This window comes from Trichomonas vaginalis, chromosome I (assembly GCF_026262505.1).
Source record: "Trichomonas vaginalis G3 chromosome I, whole genome shotgun sequence".
In the NCBI taxonomy this organism is placed as follows: Eukaryota; Parabasalia; order Trichomonadida; family Trichomonadidae; genus Trichomonas; species Trichomonas vaginalis.
Genome location: NC_067203.1, coordinates 6,145,864 through 6,164,111, shown reverse-complemented (window position 1 = coordinate 6,164,111; position 18,248 = coordinate 6,145,864). Strand labels below are relative to the sequence as shown.

Here is an 18,248-nt window from a genome sequence, read left to right as displayed (position 1 = left end):
CACTTTGAACTGCCTGTCTCGTTGCTGCATCTGTTATTTTCGTCATATTTTGTGCTACTTCTTTTAACTCTTTGTCGAAACCTTCAGACTTCAGTTTCTTTCCAGATGAGAAGTCGTTCACTTGTTTCACCTTACTATGAAGAGCTTCGAAAGCGTTCTTAAAGTCAGCATTTGTTAAAGCTTCATTTGAACTGTCTTCATCCGCTTGTATTTTTGTCCTTATTGACCCTATAAGCTGGGCTGCTTTAGCGTTGGCTTGGGCATCTAACCAGTCATTGTTAGCTTTTATATATTCTGCGCTTTTCATTGCCTTTTGCATAGCCGCGTCGTTATTTTTACTTTCTTGTGCTAAGTTTTCATACTGTACGGTTTGGTTTTGCAACTGTAAAAGTTTTTCTGCCTTTACATTTGCTTCAACTTCTTTTTTATACTCATCGCTATCCATATATGTCTTCAGGGCTTTTTGTTTTATCTCTTCATCTTTCAGTATTTTATATTGAGTAGTATGGTTTTTCAAATTTATGACATCTTGTTCCATTTTTGCTACTTCTGCTGCTTTTTCTGACACTTTTTTCGCATATTCCTCTGTACTTAGTTCTTTCAGTTGTTCTTCTTTCTTCTTTTTCTCTACGTTTAACTCATTGAGTTTCTTTGTGTGTCTGTCATATTCTAGTTTCTTTTCGTTTTCACTTATTTGCTTCTGTATGTCTATGTTTGACTTTTTGACATCTGTTATTTGATTTTTGAGTGAACTCAAATTCATTTGACTTTGAGGGTTATAGGCTGTTCCGTCTGCAGCTCCACCATAGCCTGCCATTTTCGCTAAAAGTGCCGCTCTTAAACCTCCACTCTGTGCACCAACAACTCGGTTTAAAAGCATAGGATTGCTTGACATTTGTTGCAACATAGTGGGGTCATTCAGCATTTGTTGTTGCAACTGTTGTTGTGGTGTCAGTTTACTATTGGATGTTTCAATGCTCTCTTCCTCTTACGTATATTCTTACGTAGCTTACGTGGCATTTTAAGTGAAGTTAAAAAGCGGTTTTTGACAGATGTTTATATGACACTTTTTGTTCAGCACAAAAAACTACTCGGTCAAAGTGTTGTCAGTTTTGTAAAATAACCGTCCTATCTCATTCTATAAGGGGGAAAGTCTTCTCAAAGTATACTTCCTTGGAACGCCTGTAACTTTTCCTGTAGCGACGATAGACCCTTACTTGTCCAGACAAAGCTGTACTATTTTGAGTGCTCTACAAAAAAGTCAACGGCGACGACTCTCAAAAACCGTTGTGTAAAAAGTTTTACCGTTGGACAAAAAAGTATGTATAGAAAACAAAAAACGTTTATAGTTCATTCAATATTTGAGATGGAACGGTTTGCCAACGGTAACTATTAAATAAAATAAAAAAATAGAGGGGGTTACCGTTGACGAAAACGGTTTATTTTAAACTTTTCTATGAGTAGTCCGAAAAAAACAGTTTATTTTTGTCTAATGGAAGCCAACATTAACAATTCTCAACCGCTAACCAAAGCCAAAGCCCCACAACCTCCAAGAACTGGCACAGCTGTTAGAATAACCGCCAAAAAGTCTAACAGCGAATTAAGAGAAATTCTTCAACAAATTTGCTCTAAATATCTCAAAGACGCCGAAGAAAACACACAACCAGACGCTATATACAATACTCAGTTCTGTGAAGTTCTGAACAAAGCAATTGCTAGTTCAATTGAACTTACTAAGACAATTCCAAGTCCAATTGAGCTTAGCGATGTCTTAGTTCAGTATTTTCCAACATTTACTAAGCTTATAATGTTGAGAACTTTATACCAAGTTCGTCAAAATCTTCCTCGTTACATGCAACGGTCATTCGACAAGAGAATTGCCGAATTCCAAGTCTTTAGTTACGGATATGACCAAGATGAATACATTGACGAGTTCGGAGACAACTGTACAAAATGGTTTGACTGCTATACGACTACACAATTTGAATTCGACTTTCTCGAATTCAACGCAGCAACCATTTATATCATTGCTCTTTACCTTTCCGAACAACAACAAGACCTCGCAGATGGAGATGTTGTTACTGTCGTCATGGAAACTCCTGAACAATTCGGAAAAAAGAAGTCTCTAATTGCCAAATTTGTTCCAGGACATCAGCTTTTCCAACGCACAGAAGTCTTCTGTATTCCTGGAACTAAGTTCTTTGTCAGGAGCGAACTCAAAGAAAGATATAATGTGTCATTCAATTACACATTATATAATGTCTTCGACCCAGAAGAAGACTTCTTCCCAGAAGCAATGGAGGAGGAAGAAGAGGAGGAGGAAATACAAGACTCAATCCAAGAAGAGTCCTCCGAATTCACACCAGAAGACTAACAATTTTCCGAATAAAAACCTCATTTTTTACTAAACATCTTCGGGGCTAGAAGGGGCGCAGCCCCTGGAAGCCCCACTTCCTTTTTTTTTTTTTTTTTTTTTTTTTTTTTTCAATGTATACAGTTATTTCATCTGCAACATTGATGTTGAAAAACAGAACAAAATTCATTTACTTTTCTCCTTCTGAAACATCATTTACTATCCCTTCTTCAGTGAGTGAATTTGGTAAGACAATGTTTCAATCATGTCAATATCTTACATCGATTGATGTTGAAACATCTAGTACTACATTCTCAGCGGAAGAAGGAATTGTTTACAACAAAGATTTCAGCATTGCAATTGCATGCATTGGAGGTATAACATCAGTTACACTTAACTCACGATGTCAACAAGTCAAAGATTCTTGTTTCTATAAATGTCATAAACTCACATCAGTTACTTTGAACGAAGGACTACAAGTACTCGGATCTAATGCTTTTTATGCGGATAATTTTACTCATATTAATATTCCTTCATCTGTGCATACTATTGGTTCTTACTGTTTCTACGGATCATCATTACAATACATTACTATTAATGGGGATGGACCTTCATATGTTTATGACAACTGTTTTGTGTGGAGCCAACTAAAAGAGATACATCTTGGAAAGAATCTTATGTATCTTGGATATATAGCATTTTATCAATGTTATTCACTTGAAACAGTGAGTTTCCATCCAGATTGCCCTTTAAATTTTGAAGTCAGCCAAATTTTCCAAGGATGTACAAATTTGAAAACTATAAATATACCTAAAAATGTTCAAAAGATTACTGATAGATGCTTTGAAGGAACGACATCATTAACAAACTTTGTAATAGAAGAAGGATCAAAATTGAGTTATATTGATCAAATGGCATTCTCATCATCTGGAATAACATCGATTTCATTTCCAGAATCATTGACATTTATTGGTGTTAATGCATTCCAATTTCGCCGTAATCTAGTAGCAGTCACATTCCCAGAACGAGTTAACTTGACAACATTTGGTGGTGGTATCTTCAAATCGTGCACATCACTAGTTACTATCAGGATTCCTGCATCAGTAACTTTGTTCGATGCATCTTCATTAGTATATTGTTCAAATCTTGTTTCGATCAATGTTTCAACCGAAAACCGAAATTATGTTAGCTATCAAGGAATTGTATACACTATCAACAAAGAGAAACTTGTTTGTTGTCCAGGTGGCAGAATCTCAGCACTTATATACAACTACATCATCGTCATCGGTTCTAACGCATTATATGGATGCGAGAAACTCGAGAATCTTACATTCGAAGATGGATGCAAACTCGAAACAATCGAAGATGGCACATTCTTCTCATGCACATCATTGTTGAGAGTCGATCTTCCAACATCTCTGCGGACAGTCAAACAGAATGCATTCTCAGGATGCACGAGATTATCTATCATCACATTCACAGATTTCGCACTCGTCAACTTAGATTCGGACTCAATATTCTCAGACTGCACATCTCTTACGACATTCACATTCGGCAAGTTCTGTGCTTTATCTTCATTCGGTAACAATATATTCAAGAACTGTGTTAGTCTCACATCTATCAACATTCCTGCGAACTGCACAACGATTGGTGATAATGCATTCAAGAACTGCAGATCTCTCTCAAACATCACATTCGAGTTCAACTCAAAGATTTCATCACTCAGTAACACAGCATTCGAAGGCTGCACATCATTAACAAACTACACAGTTCCTGATTCATACAAAGACATCACATCATCATGTTTTGGTGGTGCTCCTTCAATCACGACAGTCAACATACTCCCAAACTTGCATATAAACTCTATTCGTCGAAATGCGTTCTCATCATTCGATCTTCATTTCTTCAACATCGGTTCAAATACGCGTATATCATATCTTGAAGATTCATCATTTTCAAACACGAATATTGAGACATTCAGTCTTTACAACGAAGTTACTTTGTCATCATATGTTTTCAGCAACTGCACAAAATTGAAAACAGTCAACATTCCTCACATCACTCAATCGATCAGTTCATCATCTAAGAAATTAAAATCTTCTTCAGACACTAACAATTATTACACAATTCCAACTGGATTGTTCTGTGGATGTACATCTCTTGAGAAAGTCAATATCAACACTAATATCAACGAAATCTCAGACTATGCATTCACAAACTGTAGAAATCTTATTTTCAACATTCCATCATCAGTTGAGCGTATCGGAGATTATGCATTCACTAACTGCTCTCATATCAAGAAATTCACATCGAACATTACATACATCGGAAATTTCTCATTCACAGGCACAGGCATTGATTGTGTCCTTAAAGTTAACAAGAGCACAGAATACATCGGATCTTCATCATTCATCTACACTCCAGTCCGTGTTGTTTACTACTGCGGCGAACGAGACTTCTCTAAGTTCCTTCCTTCTTTCCAAAGCGGAGTTTCTATTGTTGTCACATACTTATATCCATCCACTGTTTTCTGTGGATCTTCTACGCAACACACACCATCCAACACATGCAGCGACATCATCGAAACAAACATCGACTTTGCTATCGGAATTCAACACCAGATTAAGAACAATGTTAAAGCACAAGCATCACTCTTCTTCATCTACGAAATCTCCCTTGGATTCTGGTAGAATAATTAATGATATTTTGTTCTATATCTCATATTTAATGATTAAACAACCGTTGTTATGTCAGAATGAATGATGTTGAAGTATAGAAAAAAATATTATAGACACTGTGATATTTAAAGATAACCTATTTTGAAAAGTTTCTCTTATTTCTATTGGGAATGAATGGTGTTTATGTGTTTGCTCAATCTTTTTACCCCTTAATCTTTCATTTTTTTCGATCAAGAATTAATCTAATGTCTAGACATTTTATAAGAGGAATAGGAGCTTGCGAAGTGCTGACCAAGAGTTAATACCTTACAAGCACCTAATCTTACTATCATTCCATGATGCTTAAATATAAAAAAAAATTACTGTTAATGGGAAATAAATAACCCAAATTTTGCAGACTTCAACATGAGAATTAATGAGAAAGAGTTATATAGTAGTCATATATGCCTCTATCCCTTTTATTCCCACTAGAAAATTTGTCTGCATTTAATGTCTAGACATTTTTCCCCATTTCTAGTGGGAATAGGAATATATGAGGTACTGACCTGGGCCAAGTCATCATTTATAAATAATTCCATAGAAAATTGAGAGATTTTATAAGGGAAAAAAATTAAACGTACATTTTTTGAAGAATGAGTGATATACAAAAGATTATGCAAGAGTTTGAACAATGGAAGATCGAGGAAACAAATAGAATTAAAAAGATATATGATGACAAGTTCCAAGAATTTCAAGATGACATTACCCGGCAAATGAATTCACAAAAAAATGGAATTAATAGTATACAAGATCAGAAAGAGCAAAAATTAGCAACTATCATTAACGAACTGCAAGAGTTGAGTGAAGAATATGATGAGCAGTTAGCAAAGAAAGCGCAAATGGAAGAAGAAATTAAACAAAACTACGGAAAACTTGAAATAAAACCAATACAAGTAGATACTAATCGAGAAGCAAGAATTGGTCGAATATCAGAATTAAGATTTAAGAAAGAAATTTTATTGAAAGAAAATAAGCAATTAAAAGCCGAACTTCAAGATATTAATAAAAGCATTGAAAGATATAAAAGATTATATACCACAACTAGCACAATCGTTAATCAAGCATTAAAAGATATCAAGAAAAATAAAGCATCTGAAAATTGACAAGTCACGTTTTCTCACTCTTTCTCTCGATTTCACCTTACATTCTATCGTGTTTTGAGAACCTTATCTGATAATATCCTGAAATCTATAATCAGTTGATATCCTCCCGTCTGATGTTGACTTGGTAATACACATCTATTTTTATATAAATAGATTAATATTGATGTGTTAGAGGAAATTTGATCCGATTATGCAAAAAATCAAGAGGTAACATATATGTACAACTACATTATTAAAGTCCCCTATGGATAGATATTAATAGTTAAAACCAGTTTAGCATAGAAATGATGGTGGTTGTTGATCCACTTAAATTTTGAAAAACAACCTTTCCTAATATTAATAAAATAGACCATTATGATTATATTTACCCAAATTTTTCTCATTTTGCCAAAATAATTTTTAATAATTTTTATTTTAAGCCAAACATATAGATTAATAAACATAGTTATTTTTCTAATAGAAATATAGAACATTTTTTACCGTAGATACAATAAAATAAAATACAATTACTTAAATCGATCGCCGATAGTTCTCCTTGGTGTTGAAACTAAAAAGTCATCAGCTGCAGAGATCTTCAAAGGTCCAGCGACATCCAAACTTGATGCTGCAGGTGCAATGTTAGTTAATCTGATTGTCATCGGCGATTGCGGCGCGAAACTGTCCGAAATAGCTCTAGATCTTCTTCTTGCCAATCTAGCCGCTTCCTGGTTCTGGAGACCCAACTGGTCAATGCCAACGACCTCGAAATTGTGTAATTCGTCCTTTTTCTTTGAAACTGTTCCGCTGCGGTTCCTCTTTCTCAAAGCAGGGACCTTCTTGTCCTTCTTGCTCTCCTCGTCTTTCGCTTCTACCGCTGCCTGAGCTGCTTGCATGTCAGATCTGATATCTTTTTCGTCGTCTTCGGAAAATTCGTATCTGCTCATGAAATAATTAGTATCGACGGGGCTGGAGAGCGATGGGACGAAGGGAACTTCCTCAGGTTCGTCACTTTCCATAGTTATCCATGGGTGATTCTTTAATTCTTCGATTCCTTTGGCTCCGAGGCGCCTTTCTGGGTCGGGATCGAGAAGTCTGGTAATGAAGTCGTTTAATTCGGGCGAACAATCCTCAATCGGCTCGTATCTGCCTGTAATTACGGCTTCAAGTGTCATACTCTCTGTATCTCTATGGAAAGGTGGTATTCCGCTGATAAGTTCGTAAGCTATGCATCCGAGAGACCAGTAATCTGTTGTTGGACCATGGGATTGGCACAAAATAACTTCGGGAGATACGTAATCTGGAGTTCCGATGATTCTCTCGTCGGAAGAGATCTGGCGACCAACGGCGCCTGCGTAGGAAAGTCCGAAGTCTGTAAGTTTGAGCATTCCGTCGGCTGTAATGAGAAGATTATCTGGTTTGAGGTCTCTGTGAATGATTCCGTGCTCGTGAAGGAACTGTAATGCTTCTATGATCTGTTTGATGTAGAATCTTGCGCTGCTTTCGTCAAGAGCTCCTACTTGTTCTAATAAGGAATAAAGATCTCCTCCAGGGAGATATTCCATGAACAGGTAGAGGTTATTGACGCCAGTAATCGAATAGTAAAACGAAACAACGTAAGGTGATATGCAATCGTGGAGAATATCTCTTTCTGTAAGTACGCGTTGAACTTGGTTTTTGCGTTGAATGCTACGTCTCTTTAGAACTTTGACAGCATAAATATCGCCAGTTTGAGTCTTCTTGGCCAGGAAAACTCGAGCATATGCTCCTCCGCTGATTCTCTTTAAGAAAGTGAATTCTGTGAGGGAAGGTTGTTTCGGAGGGATGAACCCTGTTGCAGATTTCGCTAGGCTTTCTGCAACTGAAAGGAAAGCAGCGCAAGTTCGAGATTTTTCGAGTGCAAGAAAACACAAATCATTTGATTGCATTGATTTTGCAATCGATGCAATCTGCGTAAGCTCCATAGGAGCATCTGATTTATCTGTAGTGATTTCCTTACATCTTCTGCTCAATGCGAGTAAACTCAATTGAGGTAATATCTTGTGCATGGCATCTGATTCTTCACCGGGCCATGTAGTCGATAGAGGGCCTTCCATGAATTCTTTGATCAAATTATCTAATCTAGCGTCAATATCATTAACTTTGGACTCACTCTTAAATGCGGCGATACACAGTTCAGTATGGGATTCGATATCTGCAACGTGTATCTTTTCTCCGCAAATTCGACAAATAATAAAATCTGAATTTTCAACTGATTCGGCTTTATGAATAATAGGTTCGGTAACTTTTTCGGATTCGACTGTCTGTTCAACAGAGAAAGAGCGCAATACTCTGTTTAAAGCAAGAATTGATTTTAATATCTTTTCGGTTGTTTCTGATTGCTTCGCTTCAATGAGATTCGGAAGTAATTTCGAAAGTCCTGATGTAAATAATTCTATATTTGAGATAAGTTGAGAATAAGTTGAATTTATACAAGCTTCAACTTGTTTGACAACTTTCATTTTCAATTTGTCAACATCAGATGGATTCTCGTGATCTTTGATCTCATTTTGAAGTAGACTACAGAGACGTGTAAGAACAGTTTTCTGTCCCTTCAAAATGAAGAAAGTTTGGAGATACATCGTATCACGAGTTAATGAGATCGTGGGAGTCCTCGTCTCAGTATTCCTCTTTCGATGGAAAAATCCAATCTGGGACTGAAAAGTTTTTAGGTTCATATGTTTTTTTGTTGTTGAAAAGTGACGATACTTTACATTGAATAATTTTTTCATCTTGAATCACCCACTCAAAAAGAAAAAAATCCCATCGCTATGTTCGTTCTAATATCCAAATTTTACGCTTAATGGCACTCGTATTATTGTTTGTTGATCTTAAAAAAGCATATATAACCTCAATTTTTTTCTTAGTTGTTCATTACATCCATTTCTAATTTGTCCTTATGATAACATCCCCATTTAAACTTAAAGAACGCAACGCCTCTGCGAAATAATTCACATTGGCCTCATTTTTTCCCTACCAAGCTAGTTTCTCATGGTGTTTCGTATTAAATTCATGAAACAATATAACTCTTAAGCTGAATCTGAATGTCATAGCTAATTACTTCCGATATATTTTACCCTTTTCATATTAAGATAGCGTTAGCTTTGTGATTTTTGATGACTCAAATCTTAACTCATTAAAATACGATTTGGACTAAGAATAATTTATATTCTTTTATAATCATATATGATTATAAAGAAACAAAGCTATTATGTTATTTAGTGAATGATTCCCTGAAAGTCGGTATCGGTTCATTCATTACAGTCATTGTATTTCACTATGTTTTCCTATAACTAGTAAGATTTTATAATAGTTCCATGAATATTTCAATTATTCAAGGTAAACGAAATTAAATCTGATTAAAAATGTAGGGAAACACCTAGTATAATACTTTAAGTATTTAATAGTAATAGATTGAAATTATATTGGTTCTATTTAATTGAGGATATGTTGTGTATTTGGCTTTAAATAGATAAAATTATCATCAAATACGAAGGATCAAGAAACAATTTCTTGATATTTTATTATAATATCCAAAGTAGATTTAAAATATAGTTTTAAATTTTTGGATTTTCTCCAAATTTTTTTCAAAAATTAGAAAATGACTAAAAATATCTAGAAATTGAAGATTAAAAATTAAATTTCAGAAAAAACTTGACAATTTCGAATGAGTTTTAATCCTTTTGGTGATGGTAGCTTTGATCCTTTCGGCTCTGGACAGTTCCAAGCTAACTTTGACAATGCATCCTTTACATTCCCAGCATTTGAAGTCGAAGGAGAAAGCAAAGAAAACAAAGATAAGACGGTCACCTTTGATGTAAAAGAGAAAAATCAAACAAACACTATGGTTGCTAGTGATTCATTCTCAGAAGACTCTTTACCATCTCCAATTGAAAATAATCATCCTTTCCGCGTTTCAACTGAAAATTTTCTTGCTGACTTCGGAGATGCAGCAATTGCAGGCGATAATACATTCTCAGGACAGGATATGCATAGAATCCAGTCCGTCGATGACAATTTTTCTTTCCAAAATGGCGTGAATTTTGATGAATTTTCACCAAAGTCAAATGCTCCGGCTAAAGATACTGAAGGCACAGATCTCGAAGGAAGCAGTGAGCACATGATTACATCGTTTGTTGCCTCTGAAACTTCGCCAGGCGGACATCTTTCACCGTTCGGCGAAAACGCAAATAGTGATTTCGAGATCTCTTTTGATGACTTCCCAGCTGCAAATAACCATACGGAATCGCAAAATAATGCTTCTCAAAACAAACCAAATTCATCGGAACAAACAACAGCAAAAACACCCGAAACTCAACAACAAAATCCATCAACAAGCGAAAAACAGAAATCAGCGCCTCATTCTACGGAAAATCCAAAAATCGATGCTACATTTCCTCAAGAAAAAGCTCCAGCTTCTGGACAACCGGAGCCAGAGTTTACGTTTTCGGGATTTTCAGGCTCGAATACCGATAATAATAATGGAAATGCGGATTTCCAATTTACAGGCTTTAGCGATGCCAATTTTACATTCGGAAACTTTGACAATGTCAAGTTTGATGATTTCCAAGGCAGCAATACAGGTTTTGGAACATTTGATGAAGTCAAACCAGAATCATCTCAAAAATCCGAAGAAAAACCACAAAAGCAAGGTTCAACTGACCAATTTGGCACTTTTGGAGGGTTCGATGAAGCTCCTACGAAGTCAGATTCCAAACCAGAGACACAAAACCAGTTTGGTTCATTTGATGCACCACAACCATCATCCAAACAAGGTTCTCATGATACTTTCGGCTCATTTGATGGCTTTAATGATGGTTCTGCCAAATCTGAAACAAAATCTGGCTCAAACCAGCAATTTGCTTCATTTGGAGGTTTCGAAGAGCCACAGATAAAGGTATCTGACTCCAAATCAGGCTCAAATCATCAATTCGGGTCTTTTGGAGGTTTTGATGATTTCAAATCTGATTCCAAATCAACTTCCAACCAATTCGGATCATTTGATGGATTTAATGATGGCCCACAACCACAAAAACAAGGATCACAAGACGCATTTTCCGGATTTGATACAAAACCAGCCAAACAAGGTTCCAAAGATGCATTTGCAGCACCTGATGAAACTTTACCAGCTCCAAATAAACAGAATTCCCATGATGCATTTGGAGATTTCGGATCATTTGATGCGACAGCGACAACCCCGGCCAAACAAGGTTCCCATGATGCATTTGGAGCATTTGAACCTGCTTCTGCTCAGAAAGGATCCCAAAGTGGATTTGGATCCTTCGACAACGTTAAATTTGACTCAACTAAACCAGAAGAAACTAAGAAATCATCACATGACATGTTTGCTGATTTCGGCTCCAGTGAAGCAACTAAGAAATCATCACAAGATAGCTTTGTAACATTTGAAGAAAAACAACCATCAAACAATGGATTTGTTTCTACATCAAAAGATGGCTTTGGCTCATTTGATAATGTTAAATTTGATTCCCAACCAAAACAGAGTTCTACCGATGGATTTGGTGGTTTTGGCACATTTGACTCAGAATCAAATAAACAAACATCACATGACATGTTTGCCGATTTCGGCTCGAGTGAAACAACACCTAAAGCATCTACTGAAGACTTTGGTTCATTTGATAACATCAAATTTGATTCACAACCAAAACAATCATCAACAGATGGCTTTGGCACATTTGGTACATTTGAAGAACCATCAAAGACACAAACATCAAACAATGGCATTTCCAATACATCTAATGATGGATTTGGCTCATTTGAAGGCTTCAATGATTCACCTAAACCAGAAGAACCAAAGAAACAACCATCAAACAATGGAGTTGCTTCTACATCTAATAATGGTGGCTTTGGAGACTTTGGTTCATTTGATAATGTTAAATTTGATGAACAACCAAAACAAAAATCAACAGATGGCTTTGGTTCATTTGAAGGCTTCAATGATTCACCAAAAGCAGAAGAAGAAAAGAAACAACCATCAAATAGTGGCTTTGGAGATTTTGGTTCATTCGACAATGTTAAATTCGATGAACAACCAAAACAAAGTTCTACAGATGGATTTGGAACATTTGGTGAAGAACCAAAGAAACAAACATCAAATAGTGGAATTGTTTCTACATCTAATGATAGATTTGGATCATTCGATAATACTCCAAAACCAGAAGAAACAAAGAAGACATCACATGATATGTTTGCTGATTTCGGATCATCAGAAACAAAGCTGAATAATGCACCTAAATCAGAGAATGCATTTGATAACTTTGGTTCATTTGATGGTGTTAAATTTGATGAACAACCAAAGCATTCTTCAACAGATGGATTTGGTTCATTTGATGGATTTAATGATTCATCTAAACCAGAAGAAGAAAAGAAACAATCAAATAATGGAGTTGTGTCTGTTCAACAAGAAGAAACAAAGAAGTCATCACATGATTTCTTTGCTGACTTTGGATCATCAGTTCCAAGTTCTCAGCCAGGATTTGTTTCATTCGAAGAAACAGAAAAGAAGCAAGATTTTGTTTCTGCTCCTGCATCAGAATCATCTCCAAAGATTTCTTCTCAAGACGCTTTTGGCTCATTTGATGGATTTAATGACTCACCTAAACCAGAAGAACCAAAGAAACAACTCTCAAACAATGGAGTTGCTTCTACATCTAATAATGGCGGATTTGGAGATTTTGGTTCATTTGACAAAGTCAAATTTGATGAACCACCAAAACAAAAATCAACAGATGGCTTTGGAACATTTGAAGGCTTCAATGATTCACCAAAAGCAGAAGAAGAAAAGAAACAACCATCAAATAATGGCTTTGGTGATTTTGGTTCATTCGACAATGTTAAATTCGATGATCAACCAAAACAGAATTCTACAGATGGATTTGGAACATTTGGCGAAGAACCAAAGAAACAAACATCAAATAGTGGAATTGTTTCTACATCTAATGATGGCTTTGGTTCATTCGAAGGTTTCAATGACAGTACTAAAGTTGAAGAAAAACAACCATCAAATAATGGTGTTGCAACTACTTCTCAATCTAATGATGGCTTTGGTTCATTCGAAGGCTTCAATGATTCACCAAAAGCAGAAGAAAATGCACCTAAATCAGAGAATGCATTTGGTGACTTTGGATCATTTGACAATGTTAAATTTGATGAACAACCAAAACAAAAATCTACAGATGGATTTGGAACATTTGAAAAAACAGAAGAAAAAGAAGAAACTAAAAAGGAAACAGAAGAGAAAGAAGAACCGAAGTTTGGTGATTTCGGAAATGCCAACTTCGATGAACAGCCAAAACAAGAAGAGTTTGGAGGATTCACTGGATTCGACGATGAAAAATCTCAGAAAGAAAACTCAGAACAAAAACAAGAAAATTCTGAAGAAAAAATTGAAAAGAAAAGTGAAGTTGAATTTGGAACTTTCCAGGGATTCGATGACCAGAATGGTGGCGATGCACAGAATAACGGAGAGTTCCAGTTCGCAGCCTTTGAAGGTGCAGATTTCGCTGCTTTTGGAGATGGCCAAAATCCAGATTTCGGAAATGGTGCAGAGTTCGCTCCATTCGAGCCAACTTTCACAGATGAGAAGACAGCAACACAGGAGAAGGCTCCAGAAGAGAAGAAGCCAGAACAATCCGCAGATATGAGTTTTGCAAACTTCCAGAATGCACCAAAGTTCGATGCTCCATCTGCTCCAGCACCTGCATTTGAAGCTCCACCTCCACCACATCCTTTCGATGACTCAATTGAAAGATTAGAGAAATTATTAGAAAAAATTGACGTGAATTTGATCAAATTACCAAACGAGAAGCTTATGAAACCATCGGCCGAAGAAGCAAGAGCTAAACTTCTCGCAAAGCGAGTTTAAATGTAATGTAAAAATATAGATTTTTTAGTTGTTCTTAATTTTTACAATTTTAACTAATACCATTAAATATTTTGACAAAGGAAATATATTCTCACGTGTAACAATGATCCAATACAAAAATTAAATTGAGATAATTAATTATTGAACCAAATTCTTAATAATAATCCTAATTTTTCACTTTGTTACAATAATACTAAGTTATCCTATCTCAGATTTTACTCTATTTTACCTTTGATTGTTTTTTGAATTTATAATTTGTAAGTATATTACATAAACAAATGGACATTTAAAGAAAGATGCAATAAAAATTCTATTTTTACTAACAAAATAAAGATATAAAAAAGATAATTAAAATTATTTCTTAGCTGGTTGTTGTTGAGCCTGTTGCTGAGGCTGAGAAAGTGATTTCCATACTTCCAAGTTAGATTTCACCGAGTTCAAGTTGACCTCAAACTTCGGGAAAATCCTAGAAATCACACTGTAAAGAGGGATACAAACGAAGTTGTAGAAACCAATCTGAGACTTTGGTTTATCAGGATTATCTCTATCATTCAAAGGCGATGTCAAACCAAAGGCTTGAGCCTTCTCTTTATCACCTTGTCTGAAGAACTCTTCACACAAAACATCGCACCATTTATCAGCGACTTTGAATGGCCTCGAAACATTAGAAATATCAGCAGTTTTGAGGACCAACTGGAAAGCGATTAATCTTTGTTCAGGATCATTAGGATTGAAAGGCCCAGCATCCATGAATTCCGTTGCTGCCTTGACCATCTTGAAGTGGAAAGCCATATCTGTTGCCAATATAAGTTTGATGATCAATGTCCACATCTGTTTCTGTGCTTCTTCAGTTATTGAGTGGAATAAATTACATTCTTTCCTTGTCAAAATGGAAATTGCAACTGTACAATGGTAAGTTTCCATAACTGATTGTTCCTTGAACAATATACCTAATGGTGTTTCTGCTTTAACATTATAGATATTGTTGAATCCAGAGTGTCCTGCATCATGGCAAACAGCTGCAACTAACATTGCGAAAATCTCAAATTTCGTGAAAATATTTTCAAGTTCTCCCAATCTCATTTCGTAAGAAACATATTGAACAACATCGACAGCATGAATCCAGTTGTGGTATGGCGTTGAATGGTATGTTCTCATGACTTCCCAAATGAATCTGAACAGCATTTGGTTGGATATCCTGAATTCTTGTGGAATTCCGAACGAATAAAATTGGTAAATAATGGATTTGATTCTATCCATCGGTTCCCAATCCAAAGCCATGAAATTCAGTTGTCTCAAGTTTTGTATTTGTTCTTCTTTCAGTCGCAATCTCAATGGAATTTCGGTGCAGGATTCTCTTTCGCTTTCTCCGATCCATTTCAACATCTCAATTTCGGTTTCTCCGAGGCTTGCGATGTTCTTGAGTTCGAATTTTTCGAGAGTCATCTCTACAAATGAAGCAAATGATTGAACAAGTTTCGCATCATGGTCATCGAAGTCACCATCTTTCTTGTTGCACATTTCAACAACACCGAGGATATCTCCTCCAGGTGTTAATAGAGGAACGACAACCAAATTGTTCGTCTTGAAGCCACTTGCCGTATCAACAGATCTATTAAATCTCGGATCATGGTAAACATCGTTAGCAACAATAGCTCTGCGAAGCTTAACACATTGGGCAGCGATACCTGTATTCATTGGCAATGTTTCCGGTACGTTTGTGCCATCTGCCAAAAATACTTTGAGACAATCGTTCGCTGGATCGAATAAGAAGATGGAAGCACGTTCTGCTTCAGCGGCATCTCTCGATCTGGCTATGATTTGTTGTAAAACTTCTTTCATGTCCTCTGATTTCGAAACTGCCACAGAAACATCGAAGAATGACTGCAATTGTGTCTCCATATCCACACTTTCCTTGTAAAGTTTGGCATTTTGGATGGAAATTCCGCAGAAAACGTTGAAGATCTGAATAACTTTCGCATCCCATTCTGAGAAAGGCTTTCCGTCAAGTTTGTTAACCATTTCTGTAACACCAATGACTTCGCCTTTCTGGTTGAAAATGGGAACGCATAAAAGTGTATTCGTATGATATCCGCTTTCTATGTCTGTTGAGCGATCAAAGTTAGGATCCTGATAGGCATCAGCGATGTTAACAACTTTCTGCTCTTTAACGGCCAATCCAACAGCGCCTCTTCTGATTGGAAGATCAATTGCAGTATCAAGACCATGTTGGAAGCTGGTAATCAATCTCTCACCTGTTTCATTGATTAAGAACAAAGAGCAACGGTCGGCATTCGTTAATGTTCTGCCCTTTTCCATAATTGTTTCTGTAAGCTTATCAATATCGAGTTGTGAAGAAAGAACTTCAGCAACTTCAAGAAGAGCAGCTAATCCATCTTGTTCGAACTTGGAATTCTGGAAATCGTTGAAGAATTCCGAATGTAATGTTGAATTTGAGAAAGCAAGAGCAATATAAGGTGCGATCTTCTTCAAAAGGTCTTCATCATAACGAGTGAATATGGAATTTGCCTTTGGACCACGAATACAGACTGCATAATCATAATTTACTTGAGATTGTATGACAGGAACGACGAGAACAGCTTCATCGTTTTTGAAATCGAATTCCATGTTATAGCAGCTATGCAATTTGTTAAGTTGACAGTTAATTACTTTATGATTCAACAAAGAATCAGCAACAATACCTCCTTTTGGCGGTTGCATGTGGACTAAGGAGTCAGACATCATTGTAATCTCTTGAGTGTCCTTGCGATAGCTCCAAACTTCACAAACTCTGCAATTAAAAAGCTGAGTAATTTTTGACTTGAAAACAGCAGCAAACTGCTCAAGACTAAGTAATTGAATGATATCGAATATTGGCTGATCATTAACTTGAGGTTGCAGGATCCATTTACTTAATAATTTGATTTTTTGGGTAAAATGCATGACAAAAGCTTCTTCGACTTCTGTAAATGGTTCTTGTGGTCTTGAAACTTCTACAATTCCAATGATTGAGTTACGATAAGACCAAATTGGAAAAGAAATCAAAGAATTTTCTTCAGAGCCGAGCGCCCCATCGATTGCAGAATCATACGCTGGATGGCTTCCTGCTCGATCAACTTTTATTGTTTGGCGACCAACAAATGTTGCTCCAGGAATACCTCTATCGCGTTTGCATGTCTTTTTAAGACTCATCGAGTACATAGTTTGGAGGGAGTTAATATCATCCCATAAACACGTTGTTCCTCTAAAATATTGATTGAAAAATGTTTCAATTGCCTGATAAAAAGGAGATGAGATTGTCAAATTCATGAAATCATCCATCTGCTGATCGAAATCTCGAAGATTCTGAATTCTAATATTCTCTAACGGGTTTTGATTTTGCTGTTGTAATTTCATATTACTTAAGTTTCCAGAAATTGATGGTAAAACAGCTTTCATAAAGTGGGGCTTAACTTTGACACTGGTGTTTGATGCAGTAGACGTTGGTCTATCGTTACTTGGTACAACCATGTCGTGATTTGCAACGACTGTTGGCACAATTGTTACATTATTTCGTTTAACTAGCACAGGAATTTGTGGCTTTGGCTTTTGATTCCTTCCTAAGCTCGATTTTCTACCACTATTCATGGAAGGAATCAATAAAACGTATTTTTGAATAAAAAAGTGCCATTATTTTTATTTTTAATATCAGCTACACAGATTGTAAGTTTGAAGAGCAGTTCTCATGATGAATAATCAAATTGAATCGAATTGTAAATTAGAAAATAATTTTTTCTCAATTTTTTTTCGAACTCTCTCAGCTCCGCTTAGCGTTATGATAGATTGAACTATAACCGGATGATATTTCTGCTTTCATACACTTCAAAACAATAAACCAAATTGATATCGAAAGAAATTCCATGAAAATCTGAATCTAAGTCCTACTAAATCAAGTCATTTGGGGTGATTTTAATGATGAGGGATATGACATAAAAATAACTCGAACTGATAACGTAGTGATTGGAGAACTCCTTATTATAAATAGCTAATAGCACATAAGACTTCGAGATTTCCTTCAGGATTTATGTTGATTTAAAGTGGCAAGCCAACCATATGATTTTTCTTTCTATTTTTCATATTTTCGATCGTAAACGTTCAGATTGAAGTTAGCCTTTAATATTCATGGCTTACATTAT

General features: G+C 36.0%; 7 protein-coding genes across 7 annotated transcripts, besides 2 other annotated features; 4 read left to right on the top strand and 3 right to left on the bottom strand.

Moving 5' to 3' along the window:
- Positions 1–2,485: part of a mobile genetic element that runs on past the window's edge.
- On the bottom strand, positions 59–925 carry TVAGG3_0938070 (protein of unknown function, DUF4106 family; the record flags this gene model as incomplete). Its single annotated transcript, XM_051252815.1, has 1 exon — positions 59–925. A coding segment is annotated over one exon (867 nt), but the record flags the coding sequence as incomplete, so codon positions are not given.
- TVAGG3_0938060 (uncharacterized protein) lies at positions 1,493–2,374 on the top strand (the record flags this gene model as incomplete). Its single annotated transcript, XM_001310598.2, has 1 exon — positions 1,493–2,374. The coding sequence occupies one exon, from the start codon at positions 1,493–1,495 to the stop codon at positions 2,372–2,374; it is 882 nt and encodes a 293-aa protein (XP_001310599.2).
- A 2-nt stretch (positions 2,486–2,487) lies between the features above and the next one.
- Positions 2,488–5,043, top strand: TVAGG3_0938040 (leucine-rich repeats (6 copies)-containing protein; the record flags this gene model as incomplete). The annotated part of the gene is made up of 1 exon (XM_001310599.1): positions 2,488–5,043. One exon carries the CDS (start codon positions 2,488–2,490, stop codon positions 5,041–5,043), a length of 2,556 nt encoding a protein of 851 aa, XP_001310600.1.
- Positions 5,044–5,408: 365 nt separating this feature from the next.
- Positions 5,409–5,501: a mobile genetic element.
- A 162-nt stretch (positions 5,502–5,663) lies between these two features.
- TVAGG3_0938020 (uncharacterized protein) lies at positions 5,664–6,592 on the top strand (the record flags this gene model as incomplete). Its single annotated transcript, XM_001310600.1, has 1 exon — positions 5,664–6,173. One exon carries the CDS (start codon positions 5,664–5,666, stop codon positions 6,171–6,173), a length of 510 nt encoding a protein of 169 aa, XP_001310601.1.
- A 54-nt stretch (positions 6,593–6,646) lies between these two features.
- Positions 6,647–8,886, bottom strand: TVAGG3_0938010 (STKc MAST like domain-containing protein; the record flags this gene model as incomplete). The annotated part of the gene is made up of 1 exon (XM_001310601.1): positions 6,680–8,770. One exon carries the CDS (start codon positions 8,768–8,770, stop codon positions 6,680–6,682), a length of 2,091 nt encoding a protein of 696 aa, XP_001310602.1.
- Positions 8,887–9,849: 963 nt separating this feature from the next.
- Positions 9,850–14,186, top strand: TVAGG3_0938000 (uncharacterized protein; the record flags this gene model as incomplete). Its single annotated transcript, XM_001310602.2, has 1 exon — positions 9,856–14,073. The coding sequence occupies one exon, from the start codon at positions 9,856–9,858 to the stop codon at positions 14,071–14,073; it is 4,218 nt and encodes a 1,405-aa protein (XP_001310603.1).
- Positions 14,187–14,427: 241 nt separating this feature from the next.
- TVAGG3_0937990 (cyclic nucleotide phosphodiesterase family) lies at positions 14,428–17,714 on the bottom strand (the record flags this gene model as incomplete). Its single annotated transcript, XM_001310603.2, has 1 exon — positions 14,428–17,700. One exon carries the CDS (start codon positions 17,698–17,700, stop codon positions 14,428–14,430), a length of 3,273 nt encoding a protein of 1,090 aa, XP_001310604.1.
- Between the last annotated feature and the right edge of the window lie 534 nt (positions 17,715–18,248).